The following is a 12,223-nucleotide window of genomic DNA, read 5'->3' on the forward strand; positions in this document are numbered from 1 at the left end:
AGAGAAAAATGTGAAACAATTCAATTTTACGGAAAAGGTAGCAACTTTTGTAGGTAAAATCGTATCAATTTATAGGAAATATGGGAACGAAAAAAAAATGGAAGGAAATTCAGTGGAAATTTAACGCAGTTTTTAAGGAAATGGAAATTCTCATTATATAGGAATAGAAGGAAATTGGGGAAATTAGACGATTCCTAAAGTAGGTAGCGTAGGGTTTGTATTTTTAGATTTATTTCGAAAATTGATCATTTAGAATATTTAGAAGCAATCACATTGCCAAACTGATTTTACTTTTTAAAAATTACTGATTTACTATAAAAGATCTAAACATTATTAGTAGTTAGTATACCTAAGTGCCGCTGCCGAATAACCTCGGTGGTTGGTGCACCTACAAATAAGTTAAAAAAAAACAATAGTTCGTTTTCCTCATTCCAGTCATACGCAACGATATAAAATATCTTACACTATCGATCACTCAGAGTTTGTTTAGTCGCCTCTTACGACACGCAGCACCCTCTGCGGTAGGGGTATTCTTGATCCCGCCCCTACACGGGTAAATTCGAGGGTAAATCAGTTGCTGTTGCTTACTCTTAGCCTAGCACAGATACGTGCTTAGCTCCGCTTTACTGAAGAAAATGTAATGCGGCATTTTTCTTTTATATTCGCTTTATGGTGTGCGCTGGGTAATAAATAAACAAAGTCTATCAAAAAAAGAAGAAGGTTTAAAATCTAATAATAAATTATCAACTTCCGTTTAAAAAACAGTATCCAAGCAAAGAATACTTAATAATTATTTGAGTAATATTATTAGTTACTCTTTGATCCAAGCTTCGTCGCCTTTCTTAACGAAAGTAATAGGGGATGATTAGATAGCAAGTGTTCAATGATTCGAATTATAAATCATCCCTTGCTATAAAGTTCTTACATGTATGCTCAGTTAACAGTTTCATTAAAACCAATCTTCAATTTTAATCGTCTTAGGGAAAGTAATACGATCGATCAATTTTAGGGGTGATTAGGGTTCAAATGTTTATTGATTCTAAATCTACGCGTGTAGTCCTTTAAATATACTTGCAGGTTTTTACGTTTATGCTCATTTTCATTGCCTTTCTTAGGGGAAGTAATGGGGATAATTCCTATCATTTTAGGGACGATTAGGTAGCGATTGTTCAAATATTCGGATTTAATATCAATTTACACGTAGGTATAGTTTCTTAAAAAAACTTAGTTTCCCTTAGGTTCATTTTCATTACCAATAATTCGTGTTCACAAAAATTCGTTGTGGCAATGCTAATTTTCATTTGTTTCTGTGGGGAAATCTACTTACTACTGAAAGGCGAGTATTGATAATAATAGGAATGTAAAAGAAAAATCTATTGGCGTGAGAGATTTAGAAAAATTCAATTCTTTTAGTGTAGGTAGCGGCCCAGGTTCTCTTGAATTTATTTGAGAAAGGAATTAGCTCGGGAATTAGTAAACTGAACCGTTGCTTTAATCAGAAACAAATTCTCAATCTGTTGTCAATTTGAAAGCTACTTTAAAAACATAATATTTTACATAATTGTGTTTGACATAGAAAACCATAACATACGGTACACCATTCTTGATACTGAAAATGAAAATAAAATTTTACTTTTGTTGCACTCCATTCTAACGTCTCATTTTTAATACCATTCTTATTTGAATTACTCTTAAAAGTGTTGTAACAATCAAATATAATAAACCACTAATTTCGTAAAATTGTGTTTTATTAAATTCTTCCACGGCGAGGCGGAAAATTGAACAAAGAAAGCGACTTTATTGGACAGGTTACGCAAAAATAAAAAAATGCCTATTTTTAGGACAGTGGTGTATTCATTTCCATCGCATATTCCATACACAGTGAAGTAATTTATCAGTGCTTTTGCTATCTGTACTATCATGAAGGATATGAAGACGATTAATGATGTCGAGTTATTCCATTAAATTTTTTTAATAAATCTACGAAGGCGTAGAAAGGACATCCATTAAAATATTTTTTCCAATTACAATATTAATATTTATTTCGTATTATATCTCGAAATTAATATTTATTTTGTGTTGATAACCCGAAATTAATATTTATCTCCTGTTACTATCGCGACATTAATATTAAGTTCGTGTTATATCTCCAAAGTAACATTTATTTCTAATTTCAAGATATTACACGAAATAAATGTTACATACGAGATATAAGACGAATACAAATTGAGATAGTAACACGAAATAAATATTAATGTAACACAAAGTAAATATTAATATTGTGCCAGAAAAAAATATTTTAATTGATACCCCCGCCCCCCTTTACTCATTGTATTGGAATCAACAATTTCTTTTTTTCTCAAATTTATTTTTTTTGTTTTTGTTGTGGTGCATTAATTTATGCTTATTTTTCAACCGAGATGTATTTAAAAACTTTTGTTTAGGAGTTGATTTTAAACACAATTGTGTCAAAAAGTTGGTAAATAAAAGAGATTTTTTAAATAACATTTATTTGATTCGTACATGTATTTAAAAAAATCTTAACTAGTTTTGTAGGTAATCATACTTATACTTTTGCACGATATAGCACTAACATCTTTATATATTTTACAAAGCTAATTTCATGGCTTGAACACAGTATAAAATACTTGAAAAAAGTAAAAAATAACAATATTTACAAATGTACACATACCTAATTAAAAAATAACCTAAACGTAACTTTCACTTTCAGAATCCGTAACTAAAAGCAGTCTTGCTGTGGCGTAAGTGGGCGGCGGGGGAGGTGGAGGTCGGTAGATTGGAGGCAAGTGAACGGGGGGCAGATGTCGTAGCACAGGGGGTCGACGTGGTGGAATCGGCGGACCGCACAAGCTCTCATTGGACGTACAGAAGGCCTCGTCTTCCTCGATCCACGCGTTGTCGAACGAACGCATTCGAGCCGCTTGTCTGGCCCAGTCGGAGCGATGGAAGTTGTTGGTATTTGTGAAGCTTAAACCAGGACTGTCCCTGTCGTCCTCCGATAACGTAAGCCCTGAATCACGACTCAGAGATTTCTGATCCTTGCTCAACTCCGCGCTGTCTAACGAAAGACCTAAAGCTATCGACAAATAAAGGCGCGCGAAATTTAAAAGTGGAAACTTACAATGCAGACTGTCCGACTCCTCGGCGCCGCTGTCACTGGCCGCCTCTCCCAAAAGCGAGACAACTTGGGGCCCGAACAATGACTGGCAGTTATTGATGAGCAGCTCGATTAGTGTGGGCAAGGTACGCATGGGAGCGTTCTGGCTTGACTCCCACAGCAAACTCGGCCCGACGCATAAGCCCAAATTCGCCGCAGTCATCAGATTATACCTCGCCCTTTTCGCGACGTGATACAAAACGCACAAGACGTGCGCTAACAACGTGTGGTTCTCTCTGGGCAGCAAACTCAGCAGTCTTCTGATGTGTTCGATTCGGCCCGAACTGGCGGCGTTAAGCCACTCTTGCACGTTGCCATTCAGCAAAGGCTCGGGAAGACTTCGTAAAAAATCCTTCAGCAATGAGGCCAATAGCAACGCGTTAGTGTTCGCCAGCTCCTCGCACACATTCGTACCTGAAATTAGAATTGAGACCTGCAGATGGCTTTACCAATTCCACTTACAGTGATTGTCAATTTTCTCGCGAAGTTCCCTGAGTGCCCTAGCAGAGGCGCAACGTCTGAAAATTCCCTGAGTATGGGGGCCTCTTTGAAATAGCCCTCTTAAAATTACACTAATGGCAGGAGGTAAAGTACTATTTACACACAGTCTTGTTAAAGCTACTCCAAAAATTCGGCCGCTACTCTTCCGAAACAGTTTCAAGGGTGTTCTGGAAACAAAAATTGAACTTTTCCATTCAGTCGATCGGCGCTCTTACTTTTTTGGTGTCGGTTTGCAAGTGGGTTTGAGCTCGAAGATTATTCCGCTTGGAATTCGGTTATTGTTACAGTGGGTGAGATCGAAACCTTCTTCCGCGCACAGCGACTGTCGCAATCTTGCTAGCTGAATGGAGTGGGGGCGTTCGCAACCGAGCAATGGGCAAGGGGCTGCATCGCGTTCTCGTGCCCATAGAGTGTAGGTATTTTCCGAGGCGCGAGAGTCATCTAAAGCTAATCTGGCAATATCTCCGGTATTTGTTTCGGGACCGATACCAAGAGTTTTGGACTGGAAGAAGGCGTTTTGGCAACTGCTCACGAAGAAGTCTCGGGTACTTACGCATTCCGTTCCGCTTTGTGGGTCGCGGTATATCACTTTAATGTTTGTGGTGGGTGGCTCGAGCCTCAGCTGGGCGGACAAGGCTTGCTGCAGCTCCCTCCACCAGGAATCTCGAGCTGCTTGCGTGCAGAACGTTACGATGTACGTCCTTGCAGGCGCAGGGTAACCCAATAGGAAGCCGGTTTCGCACTCCGAATATGGGGCTAACCACAATTCGGATACGCGCACGCTTTCCTTCAACTTAAAATTGCCACCGGTGCGCGGTTTCGCCACCAACAGCAGATCGGAGAAGAGGAACAGGTGCCTTGCCTTCGCCTGAAGGGAAGCCTGTGTGGGTGCCATCGCGCAGGGTGCCTCCATGATGAATATTCGATTTGTTTGACATACGCCGTGATCTTGTATGTGTAGATCTCCGAGGGATTTCTTGCGAAACGATCTAGTTTTCTGTAACAAAAAAGATTCGCAATTACGTTACTGTGACGCCACTATGTCGCATCCTTATTATTAAGTGGCAAAAAAGCAAGGTAAGTTAATCATTTGAGTCACGGCAAGTTTTTCTGATTCGTTTAGCAAAATGGTTAAAGTAAAAGGTCTGGCTTGAATGATTCAGTTGATGTGTGTTGCGGAATTTTCATAAATAGCACCTAAGTTACGTAAAGCAGGCGGTTACAAAACAAAGAATTCACTTCTAAGAAACCATTTTTCAAAATTAACTCCACTGGAATTAATATTATCGTATGCAAATGGACTAAAAGCTCACTATAAAAAAATTGATAAGTAGCACAAAAGTGAATCGACCACCCTGGAACGTTCTAGAATGTTCTGTTCTGATGAAACGCTACCGATCAGCTTTGATAAACTAAAAGTAAACCTCGTGTCATTTTGAGTCGTTAGATCAAACTTTGCACCTACCCCCACCAAAAGTGATACAAAAATTCAATTTTTTCAAACATTCCCAATATATAAAACAGTCCATCTGTCCAGCCAAACGGTATAAATTCTCCACAAAAGCAACACAGAAACATTTTACCACAATGTCTCTCCTAGCGCCTAAACATTATTTTTAACACCCGCACGTTAGTCAGAGAGTTATTGCATTGAGGTAAAAAATAACTCCCCACCTTTTTACGGAAATGCACGTTTTGATGCACCAGGAATACGAATAAAAAAAAATATCGGTGATGGTGGTCTGCTAATGTTCTCATTTCCGGCAAAAAACGATTGGAATCAAATGTGGGACACATATTCCTAAACCTAAAAGGAAGAGGTGAATAGCTTTTGGGCACAACACCTTTACTTTAGGGTATTAAAAGAACAACTTTTACCATCGAGGAAATTTGTTTCATAGAGAAGGATAAACTATTGTTTTCTTTACTATTATTTACCATAACGCGCGAATTGCACAATTCACGAAAATGACAACAATTGATCCCACACATATCACAGACTAACACAATTTGCAAAATTTGTAGTCGATTTTTAAACCGCCCCACTCCGTTGCAATACCTGTCGAGGAACTCCATAATTATCAAACAATTAGGTCCACCATAACTCGTACATCTAATCAGAAATTCATTATATCTAATAGTGGCACCTCACTTAATGAAATGAAACTATTATTAATGGGTCGTTATACAAATTCCATTCGCAAAATTAAACACCGTTTCTAATGCCTACCGTGTGGGTTGTATAGACCAAATTGCGTCCGTGAAACAATTCAATAAATAGGTAAGAAAAAATTATAAGCATAATACAAAAGACGTTGTCTTCTTTTTTAATGCCTTTGGCCAATTCCTTTCAATTTCGTCCACATTTATAATAGGAATAAGCATGTTTGTTGCAAAAACAATTATAAAAAAGTTGCATGGAAAAATGAGAGGTTACTTTTACGATTTCAAAGGCTCCTAATTTTCTTCCAGGAATATTTCTACTATCCCCAAAACGATTCTCAGGTTTCTGATCCCAGGAATCTTCTTAAGGAGATTTGTACCAGGAAATTTCTTGCAAAAGAAAAACTCCAAGACAATTTTTATGAAATCTGAAAATCAAAATAACTTCCACACTTTTCCAGACTTTCCACAGAGCATTTCTACAGGTATCATTAACAATGTTTCTAATACTCCTAGTATTTTCTAAGGAAAATCTTGAATAAAATTCAATTTTTGAAACTATCTAGGGGTTTCTTACTTTTTAAAGTTGTCTCGCTCTAAAAAGATTTTCTTCTTTAATAACCATAAGAGTTACAAAGACTGGTGGCAAGCCTTTGAATAGGCTTTGGGATAAGTATGCCCTTTCCGTTTTTTGCAAAATTTTTTTCAAAATTCCTACCACTAAACTGCGCACCCCTCAACAGGGATCAGAGCTGGGCAGTATTCGATTTTGTAAATACTTTTTAGTATTCAAATCCTTTAAAGTATTCAAATACTTTGTAATTAAATACTTTTATGGAAGCAGTATTTGTTTTTGGAACTCAAATACTTTCACAAATATTTAGTATTCGAATACTTCGCATAGTATTTGAATACTTAACCTTCCTTTTTTTACCAAAAATCGACTACACCAAAATTTCTCGGGAAAACACTTTTTCTTATTAATTTTGGTGCGTAGAATCCAAAACAATTCGTACATTTTCGATTAGACCTCTCAATAAAAAGTTATGGACAAAAAACAAATTTCGAAAAAAAATTCAAAGGGCTGTAACTTTTGAACTAGTAGCCCAATCTTGGAACTGTTTGAAATTATGGATTCTACAGGCCACATTCTATAAGAAAATTTTTTTTCCGGGTCGATCTGAGACAATTTTTTTTTCGGGGCTCAAAAAAAGGCAGTGTATAACCTTCCTTTTTTACCAAAAATCGACTACACCAAAATTTCTCGGGAAAACACTTTTTCTTATTAATTTTGGTGCGTAGAATCCAAAACAATTCGTACTTTTTCGATCAGACTTCTCAATCAAAAGTTATAGACTAGAAACCAATTTCGAAAGAAAATTCAAAGGGCTGTAACTTTTGAACTAGTAGCCCAATCTTGGAACTGTTTGAAATTATGGATTCTACAGGCCACATTCTATAAGAAAATTTTTTTCCGGGTCGATCTGAGACAATTTTTTTTTCGGGCCTCAAAAAAAGGCAGTGTATAACCTTCCTTTTTTACCAAAAATCGACTGCACCAAAATTTCTCGGGAAAACACTTTTTCTTATTAATTTTGGTGCGTAGAATCCAAAACAATTCGTACTTTTTCGATTAGACCTCTCAATCAAAAGTTATGGACTAGAAACCAATTTCGAAAGAAAATTCAAAGGGCTGTAACTTTTGAACTAGTAGCCCAATCTTGGAACTGTTTGAAATTATGGATTCTACAGGCCACATTCTATAAGAAAATTTTTTTTCCGGGTCGATCTGAGACAATTTTTTTTTCGGGCCTCAAAAAAAGGCAGTGTATAACCTTCCTTTTTTACCAAAAATCGACTACACCAAAATTTCTCGGGAAAACACTTTTTCTTATTAATTTTGGTGCGTAGAATCCAAAACAATTCGTACTTTTTCGATTAGACCTCTCAATCAAAAGTTATGGACAAAAAACAAATTTCGAAAAAAAATTCAAAGAGCTGTAACTTTTGAACTAGTAGCCCAATATTGGAACTGTTTGAAATTATGGATTCTACGGACCAAATCCTATAAGAAAATGTTTTTCCCCGGTCGATCTCAGACAATTTTTTTTTCCGGCCTCAAAAAAAGGCAGTATGTACTTTTAAGTTATTCAAATATTTGAGAACAATCCAATTTGCAAAGCGATCGCACGTTTCTAAACAAACTATCATGCACACGGACAAACGGATGGTCAAAAATGGATCTGTTCCAAAATCGCTAGGATTAATTTCAGAAAGGCGTACGTATCATGTGCAGGACGTACGATCGCTTTGAAAACTGGTACACGTATTCTTAAGGATATAACTGGTATAAGAAAGGTCCTGGTAGGTACCTCCTATATAATAATATAATAATAAGATTACGCTTTTACTCCCCTTAAATTTGTATATAACAATAGAAATATAAAAAAAGCTAACCCCATACAAAGTATAACTTGATTTTTTAAGTAGTATTAAGCCTTTTATCTAGTATACTATTTTAAATTTTTAATGTATTTGAGTGACAAGTATTTGAATACTTTTTACTGTATTCGAATACTTTTTATAGTATTCGAATACCTTTGATAGTATTAGAATACTTTTGAAAGTAATAATACTTTTGAAGGTATTCGAATACATTTTAAAGTATTTGAATACTTTTCAATGTATCTGTATCTAGTATTCGCTTATGCTGGACGTAAAAGTATTTAGTATTCAAATACCTTTGATTTGTTTCAAGTATTTACTATTTAGTATTCAAATACTTTTTGAAAGTATTCTGCCCAGCTCTGACAGGGATGCGAAAAAAATTCTGATTTCGACGAATTTTTTGATATTTGTAACATTTTCAACCAACAAATAACTTTTTAAAAAACTGTTCCTTAAGTCATCAAGTAGGTACACAACAAATTTTCGTTGTCCGGCCAACAATTACAGGGGATTTTTTTTGAATTTTCAAAAACTAATTTCAGATTCGTGATTTTCATGTTCGAACGCCCCCAGATTTCGCACTCCTGTTTAGGGGAGCGTCCTTTTGTGTAGGAATTTTGAAAAAATGTTTGCAAAATCGGAAAGGGCATAGCTGACATAAAAATTAAAGAAGAAATGCAAATTTCATGAGGGTGGCTCACAAACGAAACACGTTGAACCCTCGGCTTATTTGGAAAAGGTGCATGTTTTGACCCCCCCTTACCACCCAATTTTAATTTATTAATTATATTAAAACATTATATTATATATTAGGAATAAATGCCATTTGTTCCATTTTTGAATAAATGAGGTAAATATTTTTTTTCCAAAAGAAAATATGTGAATTTTTGAAGTGATTTGGTTCAATTTTTTAATATATATGTAATGACATTGCCATTCAATTTTTCCAACATTTATATAACATTTAGAAACAATTTGGGGTAAAAGTAATGTCAATAGCATAATTTGATTAATTTTTTTAATTCATTGCCCTTGCATTTATATCAGGAATAAGAGCTGTTTGTTCCATTTTCGTATAAACAACCATTCGAATCAGGCACAAAAATTTTTTAATATGCTCCCAAAACATATTCAAAATCTTGACAAAGTGCAAATCAAAAAAATGCTTAAAAGACACCTTATCAATAAGGCATATTATTCCACCACAGAATGTATTCACGATGGGTTTAGTAATCTCTAATTGTTAGTAATTTGTTTATTTATTTATTTGCTTGTTGATATACGTTGTTTGTGATCTCTACTATATATTTTTAGACGAATGCGTAGTAGCATGAAAAATAAATATTAAATATTATTATTATAAAATGGGTTAAGTGCTTTTTATTTACGACATATTTCTTTACCCCACACTAACATTAAAAATAAGAAATGTTTATAGCAATTTCGAAAAAATGGATGGTATTTTTAAATGTCTTTCATTTACTTTGGTTTACATTTTCTTCTACATTTACAATAGAAGTAAAGGCTCTTTATAGAAATTTCAAATACATAATTTTTTTAAAGTGTTTTCAAATTTAATTTTTAATTCGTTAGCCATCACATTGTTTTTCAACCCCTTTCTACTTTTACATCGGCAATATGGGAGTTCGTTTCATTTTCGAATAAAATGAGCATTTTTAAGTGATCTTTATTTTGATTTTTCATTAGCGATGACAATACCTTTCAGTCTCTTTTACATTTATATTAGAAATAAGGGCTATTTCTTCCATCTCCTACTAAAAGAGGTTGAATTTGTATATGCTTTTTAATTAATTATTTAGTACACTCGCTATGATGACGCTGCCTTTTAATCTTCTATATAAATTGGTATGCCCTCATTGATTTTCCTTGAAGTGGCTATGATACTAAAGTGGTTCAGAGAAGACGGTAAAGTAAGGGGATGGTTTCAAATTTTTATTCATGGAGGGCGGATGGCACCAGACTTGCTAGGGCATTCTCAAATGGCACATCATAGAAGCGGACAATTCTGAGTCTGGTGACGAGTTAGATACTCGAACCTCCTTTCCTCAAGGGTGGAGAACAGAACCACTTTTAGGTAAAGGAACCCTAAAAAACACAAAATAAAGAAATTGCATTTTATTCGTTGAACTGAAAAGGAATAAAATTCTAATGGAATAAACTGATCCGGCTACTTACATCCAAGTTTACCTTCCAGTTTGGAGAAGGTCAACCTCTAAAAAGTGGGGGTTTTCACAACCCCAATCAATAGCATGACCATCTTGCAACTGATCGTGAGTTAAAGATACTCGGACTAGGACCAGATTTTGAGGATCTAGTTTGATAACCACCGCTGAACTGGCCGAAGAAGATGGTTGGCAACCTCCGGCCATTACGGGTGAATGCAGGAGGAGCGGTTAGATCGCGTGACATGTTAAGCACCCTAATCTTCATCACATCCATACTGAGGGGGAGTAAGTGAGAGCTATAAAGAAAACCGACTGCAGTAGAAGAAGGATATTAGCAGATTCCAGGGGGAGGAGAAACACTAAATACAGAAAAATTCCAATCAATTTATTTTTGATTTACTTCCTCATAGATCTTTTCCAAATTGGTCTCTACGATTTGTTTGGATGTGGGCGTCGTCTCTAATGAGGAAATGCGAACTCCACACACGAGGTGCCGAAAATTCTCGTTCTGATTTGATGTAATTTAGATAATTTGTTCCGTATAGGTGTCATTTGTTTATATACACCTCGGCCGTTACGACAGAGATATTTATTGAAGGATTCGTCGTGAGTGTTTCAACATTTCTTTGCTCTTCTCCAACATCTCACGGTAAATTAATGTTTGCGTAATATACGATGTTTACGTATAAGTGACATGTTGAAATATAAAACATGCACGCAACGGCTTAATATGGACGATTTCGTAATGGTTCTAAATAATATTTACTTATTCAACAAATGTTTAGAATAGCAATAAAAAGGTGTAAAGTTGAACGATCGCGGAACGTACTAGGAAAAAAGGCGTATAAATAATGTATTTACTTACGGCATTATTTATGGAGGGCTCCTGCTCATGTAATCCGAGATAATCATGAGGAAACAAATCCTGAATACGATCTAAATCGCGTCTTTTGCCATCGAGTGACGGTTGCGAACCACCCATTAATCTTCCATAATCCGCCAATCGTTCGGCCTGCAACAAATTAATTCTTTTAGTTCCAGAATTCCGCCAGACAGTCTGTCTGCTGAATGCGTATTTTTAATCCGAGTTAAATCGGGTTCTGGTGTACTATTTTCACCTCGTTAAATTTAGAGGTAATCAAACGCATGGTTTATAGTTCGATTACATAAAAAAAAACACGTGGGAGGTGAAGAACCTAGGCCCAGCTAAAATCTAATTAGCAATTTGCATACGATAGCTTTAGGTCATTCGTGGTCGCTCATTAAAATTCCTAAGCGCAGCAGGCTCACCCTTTCAGGAAGGAATCTGCAAATGATCCTGGGAAATGAAACGCCCTTTTCGAGAATACTCGCACGCATGGTGACACCACCACCACACCGCGAAGACTGCGATATCAGTAGTTCGATTGAAAAATTCCTTACAATTTTTGGCAAATACACAAAAAATTGCAATGAATGAAAACTAGGTTACCCAATTAATTGAAGATGTTTTCGAAATACCGGCGGAGGTCGCACCGACGACACAAGTCCTGCAAACCACAATTTGCATGCATGGAATTCGCACTCGGCCTTCGACGTACAAATTTGGCAGAAACTCTACCGGAAAACTGGAAAAAAATTTAATCGGCCAAGGTGCGACCCGAAGGTTAAGCATGAGCATGCATGAAAATGGTTTATCGACAGCCTCTTACATAAAAGATCTACCACTTTTACACAGCAAAGTGGGTGTTGTAATAACTTACGAAAG

General features: G+C 36.0%; 1 protein-coding gene across 1 annotated transcript; it reads right to left on the bottom strand.

Annotated features, from left to right (window-relative positions):
• Nucleotides 1-2,505: 2,505 nt before the first annotated feature.
• Nucleotides 2,506-11,488, bottom strand: LOC116179695 (rho GTPase-activating protein 20-like; the record flags this gene model as incomplete). Its single annotated transcript, XM_031499514.1, is given in 6 exon segments — nucleotides 2,506-3,097; nucleotides 3,143-3,592; nucleotides 3,641-3,846; nucleotides 3,895-4,181; nucleotides 4,233-4,676; nucleotides 11,342-11,488. Coding segments are annotated over 6 exon segments (1,923 nt in total), but the record flags the coding sequence as incomplete, so codon positions are not given.
• Nucleotides 11,489-12,223: the final 735 nt, after the last annotated feature.

The sequence above is a fragment of the Photinus pyralis genome, unplaced genomic scaffold (assembly GCF_008802855.1).
Source record: "Photinus pyralis isolate 1611_PpyrPB1 unplaced genomic scaffold, Ppyr1.3 Ppyr1.4_LG8, whole genome shotgun sequence".
Classification (NCBI taxonomy): domain Eukaryota; kingdom Metazoa; phylum Arthropoda; class Insecta; order Coleoptera; family Lampyridae; genus Photinus; species Photinus pyralis.